The sequence below is a fragment of the Hyaloscypha bicolor genome (genome assembly GCF_002865645.1).
Source record: "Hyaloscypha bicolor E unplaced genomic scaffold K444scaffold_182, whole genome shotgun sequence".
In the NCBI taxonomy this organism is placed as follows: domain Eukaryota; kingdom Fungi; phylum Ascomycota; class Leotiomycetes; order Helotiales; family Hyaloscyphaceae; genus Hyaloscypha; species Hyaloscypha bicolor.
The window spans coordinates 4,299,661-4,314,711 of NW_020194684.1; the positions used below are offsets into that span (position 1 = coordinate 4,299,661).

General features: G+C 49.5%; 6 protein-coding genes across 6 annotated transcripts; 3 read left to right on the forward strand and 3 right to left on the reverse strand.

Annotated features, from left to right (window-relative positions):
- Positions 1 to 41: 41 nt before the first annotated feature.
- On the reverse strand, positions 42 to 1,006 carry K444DRAFT_237898 (uncharacterized protein). The gene is made up of 2 exons (XM_024871283.1): positions 922 to 1,006; positions 42 to 874 (listed from the first exon to the last, which is right to left on the reverse strand). Exon 2 carries the CDS (start codon positions 802 to 804, stop codon positions 157 to 159), a length of 648 nt encoding a protein of 215 aa, XP_024728617.1. The 5' UTR covers positions 805 to 874; positions 922 to 1,006; the 3' UTR covers positions 42 to 156.
- Positions 1,007 to 1,496: 490 nt separating this feature from the next.
- Positions 1,497 to 5,299, reverse strand: K444DRAFT_669442 (uncharacterized protein; the record flags this gene model as incomplete). The annotated part of the gene is made up of 2 exons (XM_024887528.1): positions 1,497 to 4,527; positions 4,616 to 5,299. 2 exons carry the CDS (start codon positions 5,297 to 5,299, stop codon positions 1,756 to 1,758), a joined length of 3,456 nt encoding a protein of 1,151 aa, XP_024728618.1. The 3' UTR covers positions 1,497 to 1,755.
- Positions 5,300 to 8,082: 2,783 nt separating this feature from the next.
- On the forward strand, positions 8,083 to 9,914 carry K444DRAFT_636977 (protein disulfide isomerase; the record flags this gene model as incomplete). The annotated part of the gene is made up of 5 exons (XM_024884065.1): positions 8,083 to 8,212; positions 8,281 to 8,288; positions 8,351 to 8,358; positions 8,416 to 8,616; positions 8,669 to 9,914. The coding sequence occupies 5 exons, from the start codon at positions 8,083 to 8,085 to the stop codon at positions 9,912 to 9,914; spliced, it is 1,593 nt and encodes a 530-aa protein (XP_024728619.1).
- A 458-nt stretch (positions 9,915 to 10,372) lies between these two features.
- Positions 10,373 to 10,961, forward strand: K444DRAFT_647727 (uncharacterized protein; the record flags this gene model as incomplete). The annotated part of the gene is made up of 3 exons (XM_024885373.1): positions 10,373 to 10,527; positions 10,651 to 10,756; positions 10,875 to 10,961. The coding sequence occupies 3 exons, from the start codon at positions 10,373 to 10,375 to the stop codon at positions 10,959 to 10,961; spliced, it is 348 nt and encodes a 115-aa protein (XP_024728620.1).
- Positions 10,962 to 11,310: 349 nt separating this feature from the next.
- Positions 11,311 to 12,309, forward strand: K444DRAFT_647728 (uncharacterized protein; the record flags this gene model as incomplete). Its single annotated transcript, XM_024885374.1, has 2 exons — positions 11,311 to 11,584; positions 11,648 to 12,309. 2 exons carry the CDS (start codon positions 11,311 to 11,313, stop codon positions 12,307 to 12,309), a joined length of 936 nt encoding a protein of 311 aa, XP_024728621.1.
- A 99-nt stretch (positions 12,310 to 12,408) lies between these two features.
- Positions 12,409 to 14,993, reverse strand: K444DRAFT_238086 (galactose oxidase). Its single transcript, XM_024871285.1, has 3 exons — positions 14,294 to 14,993; positions 13,348 to 14,241; positions 12,409 to 13,225 (listed from the first exon to the last, which is right to left on the reverse strand). Exons 1-3 carry the CDS (start codon positions 14,789 to 14,791, stop codon positions 12,542 to 12,544), a joined length of 2,076 nt encoding a protein of 691 aa, XP_024728622.1. The 5' UTR covers positions 14,792 to 14,993; the 3' UTR covers positions 12,409 to 12,541.
- Between the last annotated feature and the right edge of the window lie 58 nt (positions 14,994 to 15,051).

A 15,051-nucleotide genomic window follows, 5' to 3' on the forward strand; every position in this document is an offset into this window, starting at 1 on the left:
CATGTGGCTGAAAGTTCCAAGTCAATCTCCACCACAGTACCCTTTTCGCAAAGTTTCTTCAAGAATATAATCACTTGACCGCTCGCTTCCTTCCTTCCTTCCGTTTCTCCGAGGCCACAATACTCTTCAAGCGTGGGGAAAAACGAACTTACAGAATTACAACGAGGGAACAGATGCAAGTGGACTAAGTCGAGCCATTTTCCGGGGCCTTTCTTCTTGGGTGGCACTCACATTAATACGTTCAACTGGGCGCTGCTGAGTTGTACCCGCAGGCTCGGGTTGCGGGTCGCGGACAGCGAGGGCAGGCCCAGGCAACGCGAATTGCTCTATGCCAGTCATTGTAGCATCAGCTTGCTCACACTCCCCGATCTCTTCTCTCTTTGGGTTTCCTATCCAGGCATTTCGTCTGATGATCGAAGGTCGATGGAAGTATGAAGCAGGAAAGAACCTCTTGGAGCCGGAGCCAGGAGAGCGCTGAGGACTGGGTTCTTCATCCATTAAGTCTGCAGGCCGCTTCTTCTCGCTGTGAGCTTTCTTGATCGGTGCGGGGAGTGAGAACTTCCGTTTCCAGGAGTTGGGTTCAGAAGTCGTAGCTGGCTGTTCAGTGGATGGACGAGTGTATACTGTCTCTCGAGTGTAGTTTCCGTACTCGGTGAACTCAGTGAAGACGTACACCGGTACTGTCATGCTATTGTTCTGAGATTCAGGTCGAGACAGATACGGCATGTCGGCATGTTCTCGAAAGGCGGCTGCCTTGACACGAGGGTCGTTATACGTTTCGGTTGTGGAGATTGTTGTGTCCATAGCGTACTTTGCGTAGGAGGGCCACGTTGGATTTGCTGGACCAAGAGAGTTCTAGATTGTCGGATAGCTTCTAGACTCTGGTCAGTGGCCAATCTGGAAGAATTGTAGGGCCCTTACTGTTGACCGAAGGCTCAAAAACTGTCAGACAGTGTTCGATGTGTAGGCTGAATCGAAGTTTTGATTCAAACTGGTGCTTGTGCCATATTCTCAAGTATCAGTGTTCACTAATGCATTTATTCCGGAGCTCTTGCGACTCCTAGCGTTGGAGTGCTTAGTTCGGATTCCTCAAATAGGCGTACAGTAAATAGATAGAAAGATTTCAATTGGAAAACTCGAAACCGGGGTCGGTCGGTCACTCTAATTAGCTAATATCGTCCGACGAGCTCGACTCCGGGATGTTAAAGGGGGTTGGTTCTGTTGAAGAAGTGGGACTTCTCTAGCGGAGTCTTTTCCATCGTAGTCACTATTCAAGAAGTCCTGTAATCATGGGAAGCATCGATGTCTGTGCTCCAAGGTCATTTCTCCAGTTATCAGCACGGCAGTAATCATCACACTCTGGTCCACTACGGTCCACTACGGTCTAGATCTCAAGGCGACTTCTGTTGCAAGTGGTGAGACACGACCCTTATATCGACGAGTCAGGGACCACAATTATGCACCTAAAGCTCTTCCATGATGCAAGAGGGACTGTAGTAAAGTTCATTGAATTGATAAGTTGGGGCCAGGCAACGATTCAAAGTACCCTAGTGCCATGCCGCCCAGCCTAGCTTCAACCCTACGGCCACAAACATCCTCTAGCGGTCCTGCACTCCACAACATAATGGCTCCATGAGAGAGAGAGAGAGTCTGACAGCCTGACAGCACAGACTAGACAAAAAGTAACAGCAACTAGCGCAATATCAATGACCTTAACTTCAAACAATACGCAAGAGCAAACGCCACATTCCGCACCTATGGGCCGACCTCATCCTGGCCAGATCCAGTGGTGCTTCTTGACTTCATACGAGATTTGATGACCGTTCGAGCTTCCTTAACCCATCCTTGGACTTTCTCTCTCAATCTATGGTGATGCATTCTTTCGGCAAAACGGCGAAGAGGTTTGGACTCGGTGCTTTTGCTCCTGCTGTGCAGATTACATGCAGATCTCTGTGCTATTGGTGCTGTAGCCTCTGGTAGATTTCTGTCTCTCCACGTGAGATCATCGTACGATTGTGACCCAATCCTATTGGCATAGGGAGGTGCAACCCGAGCCGTCAAATTGGAAAGTCTGCCTCGCATACCACCATGGCCTTGCATATGAGAAGTATTGTCAGAAAGGACGTTACGAGCCTCATGGGCAAGTAAGGGTTTTGTTGACTGAGGTTTTGAAATGTCGAAATCCATGGTCGGAGATGTGGTTTTAGGTGCAAGATGCGACTTTGGACTTAGCAATGACGTTGAGGGACGAAAGGACTCGGATCCAGTATTGCTGGCCACACTAGTCTTTCTAGAGTGAAGATGCTGGCTTACTTGTCGGAAAATGTTGTCAATTCCAGAAGTGGATGTGAACAAGTCTTTGTGGCTGGGTAAATGGAATCCTGCAGCCACCCCTGATTCTCCAGATTCTCGATTCACACGAACAGTCCCAAAGGTAGAAGTGGATGCTCGAGTAATCTTCAGTCTGAACTTTGGTGGCTTAGGGTTTGCAGGTTTCTCGCTTTGGGCCGGTTCCTGTACAGGAGCGTCTGGGTCAGGAATCGAGCAAGTTTGAATCTCCTCCCTCTCCCACGGTCTGGGACTGGGTGGGGAACGCGGTCGCAGATTCGTAAAACTCTTCATCTTGAGTTTGAGGCGGGGCAGAGGTTGTGATATTGTCGGCGAACCTGAAGACGGTGGCTGCTCCGAAATAGCTTCACTAGATCGTGACCCAAACGCAGCCCGAGCCTTTAATACCTCTTCCTTTGGAGGAACCGGAGGCCCTTGGGCCGACACGACCTTGTGGGATTCGTGGCGTGATTCTTGCACCGGCGGAGGGCTCAGCTCTGGTATCAAGGGAGAGAAATGATATGGCATCTCATGTGCAGTTGATTTGAGGGCATTAATTGGTGATGTGGCTCGGACCAGCGGTTCAGCCGGCAGAGTTGGCAGAGCCTTCATCAATTGGGGAACACTGTTCTTCAATTTCAATTGCCTTGCTGGTGATATTGGCTTCGGGGCGAGCATTGGAGAACTGGAACGTGGTATAGCTCGTATTGCCGTTTGGTTGTTGAATATGGGCGCATCAAATCCTTCATATGTCGCAAGAGTCGGTGCAACTGCTTTTCGACCTCCATTATAAAGCTGATTTCGCTTCGTTGGTTGAATCTGAGTGCTAGCATGAAGTTCTTTTGTAGAGGGTCTATTGGAGGAAGTGATGATAGGCGACTGAGCGTGATTTATATTTGTGCTGCATAGCACCGACCCATTCGGGTAGGGTGGGGTTAAGATTGGGGTCTCAATAGGAGCTGTGAACACCGGCTGCGCCTTCGCGGGGTGTCTTCCTCGATTTGATTGCTCAAGAGTTTTTAGGAGGTCGGTCAACTCAGCAAATCCTGGATCCATGGGTTTGAATCCACTGCTAGAGCGGAGTCGACTCTGGCTTGAAGTCGACGCAGACGCGAAGTTTGACCCCTGTGCAGCTGTTTCCATATCTCTCGACCTGGAAGAGTCAGGCAGAGAAGTCGAAGCCCGAGGAAGCTGGACCGGATCTGGGGAGGCCCGGGCATGGGTCGTGGTGTCTATGCTCCGCTCTCCCTCATGAGTTGTGATGGCATCGGTCCGTGATCCACTTCTGGTTGAAGGAAGGGACGATAAACGAGGTGGATACGCATCACATCTGTTGGAGAAGCTCGACATGAACTGAGTTTCTGCAATCTTGCCCCTTTTTCCTCCAAGTACTTCACCATTCAGGTTTCCAGAAGTAACCTCTTCTGACTCATTTTGAGATACGGAAACCTCGAACGAATTCGTTGGGAGAAGTCCAAAAGCTTCTTCAACATGTGTACTCAATTCTTGAGCCCCGAATCCTAGACCTGACAATCTCACAATCTTCTTATCGATGGAATTGTTGGTTTCTCGGATTGAAGTATGTCTCTTGTTGTGTGAAGGCTGGACTGATTCAAACTGCTCTCCACTCAGCAGAGCCACCATTCGGTTTTGGGTGCCTTCCAATGGCTTTGGGTTAGCCGGTGTTGGTGTTGGGGAAGAAGGAGGTCGAGGACTACTGCTCAATCGATGCACCCGAGATTCCATGGATGGAGGACGCTCAGCACTTGCGCGCCGCTCCTCGGGAATCGTTTTGTCGATACTGAAATGTGGCGGTGAACCCAGCGACTCTTCTGCCCGGTTGTAGCCATCGACCTCAAAGTCTTCCGTGTAGTCGTAGTACAGCGGAGAAGGCGGGGCCAATTTTCCTGGTGTTGTGGCATTCGATGTCCCGGACACAGTGGCGTAAAGATTGACTGTTGAGGCAAGGCTGAAGGTGCTTCGAGCAGGTGAGGTATTTCCGGACGAGCCATTTCTCCGACTCCAGTCCTGGGCTATATTTCCGCTGCTTTGCCTTAGGCCAGGACTCGGAGATCGGCGTGGAGGTGAAGGTTGGCTGAGAAGAGAATGAGTAGATCTGTTGGCGTCTTGGCGAAGTGACAAGGGAGGCTTCCGCTTTTGAGCGTAAAGAGATGATGGTGAAGAAGTACTATGACCTCCCTATAGCCATGTGTTAGTGACTTGCGCCTGAAGTCTGGCGGAGTATCAAAATGATGGACCATGACAGACGGCGAGCAAGGCAACCTACATAGGCCTTTCGATCAATCTCTGCACGGCGGCTGTAATCAACAATACCACCATCTGTCAGTGCTGGGGATGATGGACGAAAACCAGGGCGCCTGAGCCGTGCAGGATACGCGAAGGGAGACCGCGGACGTTGAAGGTGTCCACTGCCGTCTTGTTGGCTTCGGAGACTTGCATATGAGCGATGATTCGACAAGGTGTAAGCTGAATATGATGTTTGTGTCATGGAATAAGATCGATAGTCAGGGTCATTGAAGAGTCGACTAGCAGATTTCTGGCTTGCAGTCTCGTACATGGAAATGACCTCTGATGTGGTATCTCTCGCATACGAAGGCAATCGCCGCCTGTCGTCGACATTGGGTACTCCAAACGGATGGAAGGTTTGTCTCGATTTCTGCAAGCCGTCTTCATTGTAGCTCGCACCAATTCTTCGAGGGGTACTCATGGATTGTGGAACGCGAGACGGCTTGATGGAGAACATTCCGATATCCCCGGTCTCTGTCGTAGTCTTCAGCATGCTTTTGAATGCCCTCGGGACGGTAGCAGGAGACCGATTCTCGTCAGATCCCCGAGCCATCAGCCCGTTGACGGTCGGGTCTATCGCACTTCCAGCTCGAGGACGCATCGTGAAGCTCTCACCGATGCTTTTGTCGCGGCTGGCGGGTCGATTGAGGGGTGGAATATCCATTGCCAATACCCTGACCAATTTCCAGAGAGACCTCACTCGGTGCAAGATCTACGTCGCAGATAGGTGGCCATTGATGATAGACGTAGCCACAGATCTCGGGGTCGGACCAAGGTTGGCAACAGACGGGAAAGGGTATCCTGATAGTAGGGGATGGAGGTTGACTCGAATCAGAATTGGCAGGGACAGTTTTGGTGGGTTGTTTTGCTCGAGACTAGCAAAACCTTGCGAAAGGGGAAGTAACAACACAAGCGTAATGCCACCTCACATTTTCAATGATAGGTTCACAACAACAGCTCGAAGCAAGCAAACAAACAAATAATCGATGGCGTGGACCGGGATGGCCACCAGCTGAACTAGCATGTCGACTTCCCCGTGAACATTGCCAGGATTCTTTTGGTCTTGAGCAAGTTAATCAACTTCAACTTGAAGATGGATTTGCCATCCCAGTTGCATTGCTGAGGCTCTCTGCCTAGGAGGCGAGACATATCAGCACACCATCAAGTGGCAACTTCCTATTTGCAAATCTGAGCCAGTCTGGATCTGCTGAGACTCTGTGGTCCATCCCGCCAGCTCTTGTTCGACAGTATGGATCAGGGGTTTTCTCTTGATGCCATGTTGCAGAGAGCCCAACAAGCAAGGGCGTCTACTTAGCGATGCATAAATGCACTTCTCTACTTGTTTTATTTCATTCAGGGGTTATGGACAATCCCAAAAGTTACCAAGGAGAGCTTCAAGGAGATTTCAAAGATTGAAGGAGAGACTTGCGAAATGCCAATCTTTGACTCCCGAGGCGGCAATTCTACAATATTGGCGAGAAATGAAAACAACAGAGTTGAACTATATTGTGTAACAGATAGTGCAAGAATTCCTAGTGACCGAAGTGGTACGTGGCATCTGTTAAAGGAGAGAGGCCAGATATTATTTTCAGACTTTAACAATTCAATCTAAGTCGTATTAGTACAAAACATTATATCCCAACAGAAGGCTATCTCTTGATATTTACCCATCGATGCTGCCTCCGATGATCGAGCCGACAGGACCCCCCTATCTGTAATGTTGACTCGATTACGAGCCGTCTTCGTCAAAAGGGGCTCGGTGGGGATGCGCTGATACCACAGCCTTATCCAAGCCTGTCCCATCAAAAAGAATATGGATGCTTAAATGGCTTGGGAAAGGGATCTTCCCCGGTAAGTTTGGCTGTGCGCTTGAAATGTCCATGGCCATAGTACTCTGGCATGCGCGGACATCAGCCACGATTGGATCGGTGGCGTGTCCTCCCTCAATTCTTGAAGCGGTAGTCAGCGGGAGGTCAAGGGGTCATGCCTCTGCCATTATCGTGGGCATCTGCTGGGGCTTATATAACGAGACATTGCCTTTTGTCACTCGATTAGAAATGTCTGGTGTGGTGTAGGAGTGCTTTATTAATGACGGATGAGCCCACCTCATGGACTTTCTAAACAGTTCGTTCATGCGCCACAGGGGCTTTGCCACCCCCCCCCCCCCCCACGGACCTCCGCTTGCAGTCACATGCGAAAACTCCCTGTTTTCTGGCAATTTTTGACTGCCAATCTCTTTTTCAAACTATAAATTAACTTTTACCACGAATTTCTTAATAAAAAGTAAATATTTGGAAAGGCCTCCTTTAATGTATCTTGAATATCTATTAGTCTAAGAGTTTAAAAGAAATGTTGAATGCATATGGTTGTCGTGAAAGATGATTCATTGAGTTCTGTCTGAGAAACTAGCTAAGTAGGACTCGCTTGCGTGCAAGTGCCAACCTGAACCTGCTAGCCTGCCCTGCAACATAAAATTAATGAAGAACCTATTTAGAATCTGATATACTTCTTGTTAATAGGGGCCGTAATGTAGTAAAGTTTTATTTGTTAGTGTCGGTTCACCAGTAACGCATGGCACCGTCACGTAGGCGTGGAAGTGCTATTTGCATAAGGTTGGTGAAGTTGTTGTTGTTCAGAAGTAAGGATCGCAGTATCGTGGTGTTGATATGCGATCCCTAAATCTGCTAAGCCTAAAGGGGACTAGTCTACCGGTCGAGTCACGCCTGCGACGCGAGCTCACATGACTAGTCACATGACTAGGAAATTCGCAGTGCAGCTATTCCGACAGTTAGGAAACAGTTTTGCAATAAAAAGTAGGTTTAAGTGAAATTGCCCGAAAACAGGGAGTGTTCGCATAGGACAAGTGGCCATGATACACAACCGCCTGAAAATCAAACCCCCGATTAATTTCTTTCGCAGCCAGCACACTTAGGTTCCCTTTAAAAAATAAAATCAATTAATGCGCAGTCTATAGGGTTGCCTTCTGTAAAATTGTAAAAATTTAATTGTCATTGTTATGGAAGTTATTATAGAAAATGACGATTTTCGGCCCGGATTTCGGTGCATCACGACTACAGTAACCGGAGGCGCATGCCCCCCTTCCCCTTCCATGTCCCCTGTCGTAGAAGACACGCTGTTCTGAACTCCCGCTGCTTATCAAAAGACGCTAGAGGCGGAGGCGGAGGGTGTATATTTTTAGCGAAGCTGGAGAGCCAGCTTGAATAAAGGGACCACATCTCCTCAATTCTCCTCGGCCATTCTGCTTTCCAACCAAACCACCTTCTTTTTGACAACCATTCCAGAGGTCAGTTCTGCCTACCCACCTGTTTGCTGCACTTTGCCCACTCTCTACTTCCGTCCCAGATCGATCTATTCCTGGATTACTCTGGAACTGACGTTGTCCTGACGCTTTGGCAGGCCCGCCCGTGAACTTCAGTTACAGTCGACATGCGGACTTTCACGACAGTGGCCATTGGCCTCTTGAGCGCTACCATTGCCTCCGCTTCAGATGTTGCTTCCCTCACAAAGGACACCTTCCCCGACTTTGTCAAGGAGAATGACCTGGTTCTTGCAGAGTGTAAGCCACCTTCAGCCTCGGCGCAACCTCAACCCGTATTTGACAGCTAACACTTTTTGGCCTTTTAGTCTTCGCAGTATGTCCCATTTGACCCCGCACATTTTCAGAACTTTGCTAACGTCCTGCTCTTCAATCCAGCCATGGTGGTGAGCAAATTCTCTGGAAGACACCTGTTCTCACTAGATTACTAATGATTCTAACAGTGGCCATTGCAAAGCTCTTGCTCCCGAGTACGAAGAGGCGGCGACCACATTGAAGGAGAAGAACATCAAGCTTGCTAAGGTTGACTGTACCGAGGAGGCGGACCTCTGCCAATCTTTTGGTGTCGAGGGATACCCAACACTGAAGGTTTTCCGTGGCCCAGACAATGTTAGCCCATACTCTGGTGCACGAAAGGCTCCTGCGTAAGTGAATCCAGATATTTCCGATCTGTCGATAACTGACTTTCACGTCTAGGATTGTTTCGTATATGACCAAGCAATCCCTCCCTGCCGTGTCAATCTTGACTGCTGAGACACTTCCCGATTTCAAGACTGCCGACAAAGTCGTTTTGGTTGCATACTTTGCGGCTGATGATAACGCATCAAACACCACATTCACTACCGTTGCCGAGAAGCTCCGTGACGACTACCTTTTTGGTGCGAGCAGCGATGCGGAGGTCGCCAAGGCTGAGGGTGTTGAATTCCCATCTCTTGTTCTCTACAAGTCGTTCGATGAGGGCAAAGCTGTTTTCAGCGAGGCTTTCGATGTAGAGGCTATTGAAAAGTTCGCCAAGACCACATCCATCCCATTGATTGGCGAGGTTGGCCCAGAGACCTACGCTGGCTACATGGCCACTGGCATTCCGTTGGCATACATCTTCGCCGAGACCGAGGAGGAGCGAACCACCCTCTCCACTGCCCTCAGAGACGTTGCCGAGCTTTACAGAGGCAAAGTTAGCTTTGCCACTATTGATGCTAAGGCATTCGGCGCCCACGCTGGCAACCTGAACCTCAAGGCTGATATATTCCCTGCTTTCGCCATCCAAGATACCGTCAACAACAAGAAATTCCCCTTTGACCAGGAGGCCAAGATCACCGCCGAGCTCATTGGCAAGTTTGTTCAGGATTTCGTTGATGGAAATGTTGAGCCCAGCATCAAGTCCGAGCCTATTCCGGAGAAGCAAGATGGCCCTGTCCAAATCGTTGTTGCCAAGAACTACGATGACATTGTCTTGGATGATGCCAAGGATGTCCTGATTGAATTCTATGCGCCATGGTGTGGACACTGCAAGGCTCTCGCACCCAAGTATGACATCCTCGGCAAGTTGTATGTTGATGCTGGCCACGAGGACAAGATCACCATTGCGAAGGTCGATGCTACATTGAACGATGTCCCCGATGAGATCCAGGGCTTCCCAACCATCAAGCTCTACAAGGCTGGTGATAAGAAGAACCCAGTTACCTACAGCGGAAGCCGTAGTATCGAGGATCTCATCAAGTTTGTCCAGGAGAACGGCAAATACAAGATCGAGGTCGCTTATGAAGAAGAGACCGAGGAGGCACAGAAGCCAGTCGTTGAGTCAATGGCCGAGCAAGCTGCTGCTGCCACCGAATCTGTCAAGAGCGCTGCTGAGGAGGTCAAGGAGACTGTTTCATCCAAGGCGAGCGAGGCAACTGAAGCTGCTAAGACCGCTGCAGCTGAGGACCATGATGAGTTGTAGGGGCGGAGGAATTCGAGTAAAAATCTTTCGTTGCACTCTGTATTATCTCTCTTCTGCGAACTCAGAGGCGTGTTGGCAATACATGGTCCTTCTCGGAGTGATGAATTTGGTCCTGGGAACATTGGGATTTGAGATTTGCATTTTCCGAAACCAGTGCATTAGTTGAATATAGTTGACGTGAACGTGAACAAATGGGCAATGAAAAAACACAGCAGTTTACAGTCCTGGCTCCAAATGACATGCGCGTGGTCCTGCCAGCCATCTCTCCCCTTAAATTTGCCTCGTTTGTCAGCCGCGAGCTTCCGCGGAAGCTCCACCCTTTTTCCGGAGGACGTCAAGCTTTGGGCAAGATCATCACGAGAGCAACCAATTGATCATCACAAGAGCTTCCAACCTTCGTCATTTCGAATCCAAACTCCTCCACGCCGGAACTCTTCTATTCAATCGTAATAATCACGATGGCATCGCGGATACTCTCACCAGCAATGCGCGCTGTCGCGTCGCCATGCACAGCTCTCCGGACTACCAGAAGCTTTCAACCGTCCTCCCGAAGACTCGCAGATGTTGCCGCGCCGTTGCCAGTACGAAAGCCAGTCGGTGCCTTTCGAGGAGGGTCAGTTATTCATCCTATACTTCCGCCCTCCCAGTTGCTTCGGAGCTGTCCAAAACTATCTCCAATCGTTCCTCCCTGTGGAAATTTGCCACGACCACATTAGCTGATACTGCCTCGCTCCAGATTGTTCGGATTTCTTCTCGGAAGCACACTGGCAGGAGGCGGGGTCTACTACTACATCTTGGAGGAATACAAGGTCTCGAATGAGCTCCTGACGGAAGATATCTACGTGCGTTATTGCATTTAGTTCTTTTCGCAACTTATACACAGTAGATGACCTTCTGAATCGGCGGAGCTTTGCTTCGACTCGCGAGTAATTTGAACATTTGCTTACTTGCTTCCAACAGTCTTTGCAGGCCTCGGTGCAACGGGTCCATACCTACGTTCAAAGTTTAGAGGAGAAGATTGATGAGTTAAACAAAAAGAAGAAATAAGTGGGCACGGACATGAAATAATACGGTAGAATGTGCATGTTGTGGAATTTGGAGCGGTTTCTTACTCAGTAGTGGTTTATGGCAAATTCCAAGTCTGTGGATGTACCAACAGTTAGGAGATAGCAGTCTTATGACTGCAAGCATGGGATACTAGGCAGCAAATACATGCGTAATGCAAGCATTTCAAATACCATCTCCATGATTGAGCATTTCTGAAGTCCAAGGTTCAAAAGATACATGTGAAAGTGCTAGCCTCGCCTCAACCCTTGAAAAACATTTCGAGAACCCCAGGCGACTTGTCATCTACAACGTTTCCAGTGCAACACCACACACATGGTTTTATGACACAATGATTAACTTCGGCGTCAGAGAGGTCGCAAATTCGAGGGCTACAGCCGCCCCAGGATGGGCCTATGTTCCTGATACCAGCGTCAATGCTTCGGTCACAGCCTTACAGCCTTCTTCCCGCACACGCGTTCGCAACCAGCCCACAGCAAGCCTGCATGAGACCACCGCAAAACAAGAGGCGAAGATCCTACGAGAGCTTGCTGCTCTGGACCGCGAGAACCACCGTGACGTCTCTATCCCGGTGCCAATACGGCATAAAGACAATGCTGGACGAGGTATAAATCCAGCTCCTCCCAAGGCTAGTTATTCCGAACATATCTGACAATTACAATCACCAGTAAGCCATGGCAAAAGCACTCCCGCCGTCCGCAAGATCCTTCAGTCCCAAAAGACCTTCGCAAACCATCTCTCCGACTTCGAAGCTTTCTCGTCTCTCCCTGTGCCCTCCCAGCCTACAGTTTCAACACCAGCTGCACCAGCTGTACGAGCCACGCCCACTTTAACAGGGCTAGCAGCAGCCGCAACTGCCCCTCATCTCACCAGCAAAGGGACCCGTTCTCACAAGAAGAAAGACCTAAATACAGTCTCGACACCGACCCCGCTCCGCAAAGTCTCCACCGCCTCCCAATCCTCCACACCTCTCCCCATTAAATCTGAACCCAGCCAAGATATCCCCATGCCCGACGCCCCCCTGCTCTCCCAGGGGAACTCCACAATTCCTACCCCTCACCCAGGAGACAAAGATCCGTTGCTGGTATCGAGGATACCGACAATGCCCGCACAAGAGGAGATCGAGAAACTTTTGGCCGCGCCGCCAATGACTTATAACGAGGCGAGAGGACCATGGGTGTACGAGGATAGGATGAAGCCGATCAGGCAGTTTTGTGAGGTTTGTGGGTATTGGGGGAGGGTTAAGTGTAAAGGGTGTGGAGGAAGGGTTTGCGCTTTGGAGTGTTTGCAGGTTCATCAGGAGGAGTGCTTTACTAGGTATGGTGCATAAAATTGGGCTGGGAATGGGGAATGGGGAATGGAGAATTTGGCGTTGTGGCTTTTTCAGAGCGGGACTGCTCTTCCCGCATGAGTAAGAATAAATCTATGAAGAATCTAGCATAATTTCTTCTTCATGATTAACCTTGGCAAGAACGGTCACCCTCCAAGAGTTGTCTCTATCACGTTACGGCATTGCCTGGAAGGAAAAGTTGACCCGTTCTCATTTACAATTTCTTTTTTCATTATCTCCTTCTTCCAACCCCGCCACTTGCTTCAGCCCTATCAGCCAGTGTAACAACCTCTCCAATTCCCGCAGCTTCTTGCTCATCCTCAAGTGCGGTGACCTCCTCGCGGCAATCCCACCACTTCTCCTCACTCATCTCAAAAGCCCTAGTCTTGATCTCCTTGACTGACAAAGTCTCGGGTTGTATACCCTTCCACCTCAAGCTAGCCATCAACGCCTCTTGCCACTCATTCCCGGTCCGCTGGAAGAAGTCTCTTCTGGACTCAAACGGTCGAGGATGTGGGAAGCTATCGTCGGGAGAAGTTGCGGATGTGGCATCGTCAGGCGTATCATCGAAAGTAGAAGGTATCGAAGCCATCTCGTTAGCCTCGTCCCCAGGAGCAACGACTTTGTCCTTTCTCTTCGACTTCCGAGTACTTTCTGTGTGCAGAGGCTTCTCGTCACTCATTTTGATATCCCCCTCCTCGTCCTCTTCGTCCTCGTCCTCGTCCTCGTCATCTTCATCGCTGCCATCTTCCTCTTCACTGTCCTCGTCATCAGATCCGAGCCAGTTGTCTGGCTCACGGTGGAAGATCTGCTTCACTCCATCGAGCTTGTCGAGATCGATAGCGTACATTTCGTCGAATGTCATTTCTCGGTCTCCTTTCTCGAAGGTGCCCCCATAGATGTAGAGAACATCGTCCTATAAGCGATGGAGAAGTTAGTAAAGGTCTGATCAACGCTTGCCTGGGAGAGTTGGGACATTGTGTAGAGAGAGAAACATGAAACTATAGGAGCAAGAAGAGGATATCTTCATCTACGTACCTGTACAGTGAGTTGAGCATTGAATCGCACATGAGGAAACTCTTGAAGCACTTCTTTGGCTGGTAATTGCTTCTCATCCGTATCACCTGTCGTCTTCTCAACATCCATCTCATCAGCATCTGCCAGTGATTTTCCAGTCTGCAGTGCTGCGAGATTGCGTAGTAGCTCATCTTCATTTGCCTGACCTCTTCCACGACGGCCACTTCTCGTCTCTTGAGGCTTGCGTTGGTTGGTTCGAGGCTTTCTCAAGGACAATGGAAAATAACGATTCCGTTCAATGTTCCATGCAAATAAGCCATTGAAGAACTCTGAATCAATCCCCTCTTCGCTCTCTTCCACGTCATGTACACCGCCAAACATTATTCCTCGGCCCCTGTGATGGGCCATCGTAGCTCCAGCACGCGGGGGATTTGGTGCGTTAGCTGGCTTTTTCCTTCTTTCCCATCTGACTGTAGGAGGAGAATTGGGTGGGGCCTCTGCGGCTGGCTGAGTTATCCGAAGGAAGAAACAATCTTGATGTACCAGGGGCTTTAGGACATTGCGTTGGGCCTGGCCACCTCCTTTTGTCTGCTTGCCAGTCACTGTAGACTTAACTCGGGAATATCCTCCGTACAACACCGCTCCAGATTCATGGGGAAGGAAAGTAAAGGATGAACGGGCATCAGGCTTCTGCGTCGCAAGCGGAAGCATGGGATCGTGCCATACGAAGTTTTGAGTATCATAGAGCCATAAATCTGCAAGATACTTCGTCTGCTGTGAGGTGTCTTGGAAGCCCCCGAATAAGATGATGTAGTTTTTGTAGTATGTCATTCGATGGCCACTTCTTGCGGGTGGTGATTTGCCTTTGGTTTCCAACCTGGTCCATTCTCGAGTTGAGGGTTCGCAACGCCAGAACTGGTTAAGTATGAGCATCGAATCTGTTTGAGACTAGACAGTGTATGGTTACATCATTGTAGTGGTAGAAGGTACCTTGCTTAGGTGAACTGAACTCTCCTCCAAACAAATAGATGCCTCCAGCATTGCCGCCACGGCACCACGCATGCCCTGATCTCGGAAGAGGAGTATTGGGCGATGTGATCAATCGCCATTCGTCTCGGTTTATCAAGTAGACGTAGAGATCATTAAAGAAAGTCGCCAATGCTCCATTGAAATACTCTCCACCAAACAGGAAAAGCTCGTTGTCGTTCGTAGGTGAAGCAATCAAGGTAGAAGAAGCTCGAGATCTTGGTGGATCACAGGGTGACTCTGTGACCTTGAGGAATTGCTCTTGCTTCTTGGCGTATTCTGCTAGGACGGCATCGAGGTCGACGTCTTCGGCATCGCTGTCGTTGGCTTTGGAGTTCTTGACTTTCTCCTTCTTCACCCCTTTCTTTTCTTGCTTCTGCTTCTTTTCTGCTATCTTCGCTTTCTTTCCCTCGCTCTTTCCCTTCTTGTCTTTTGCCATTTTGTCACAAAAGATGAGATGAGAAGTGCCGGCCACGTGACTTTGTCCGAATTTTCAAGTTATCTCTGGTAGGCAAGAAGTTAAGCCAGAGTCCATAAAGGAAGCGGTTGAATAACACTGTAACGAGAGATTGAATGACAGGTCAAACAAAGGCCCGCACTACACTTGGAGTGCTATTGGTGCAAGAGAGGGGAGCTTCCTTCAGCCCGTTTCTAAATGAACGGAGTGAGCGCTGGACAACGACAATGAGACCATTCCCT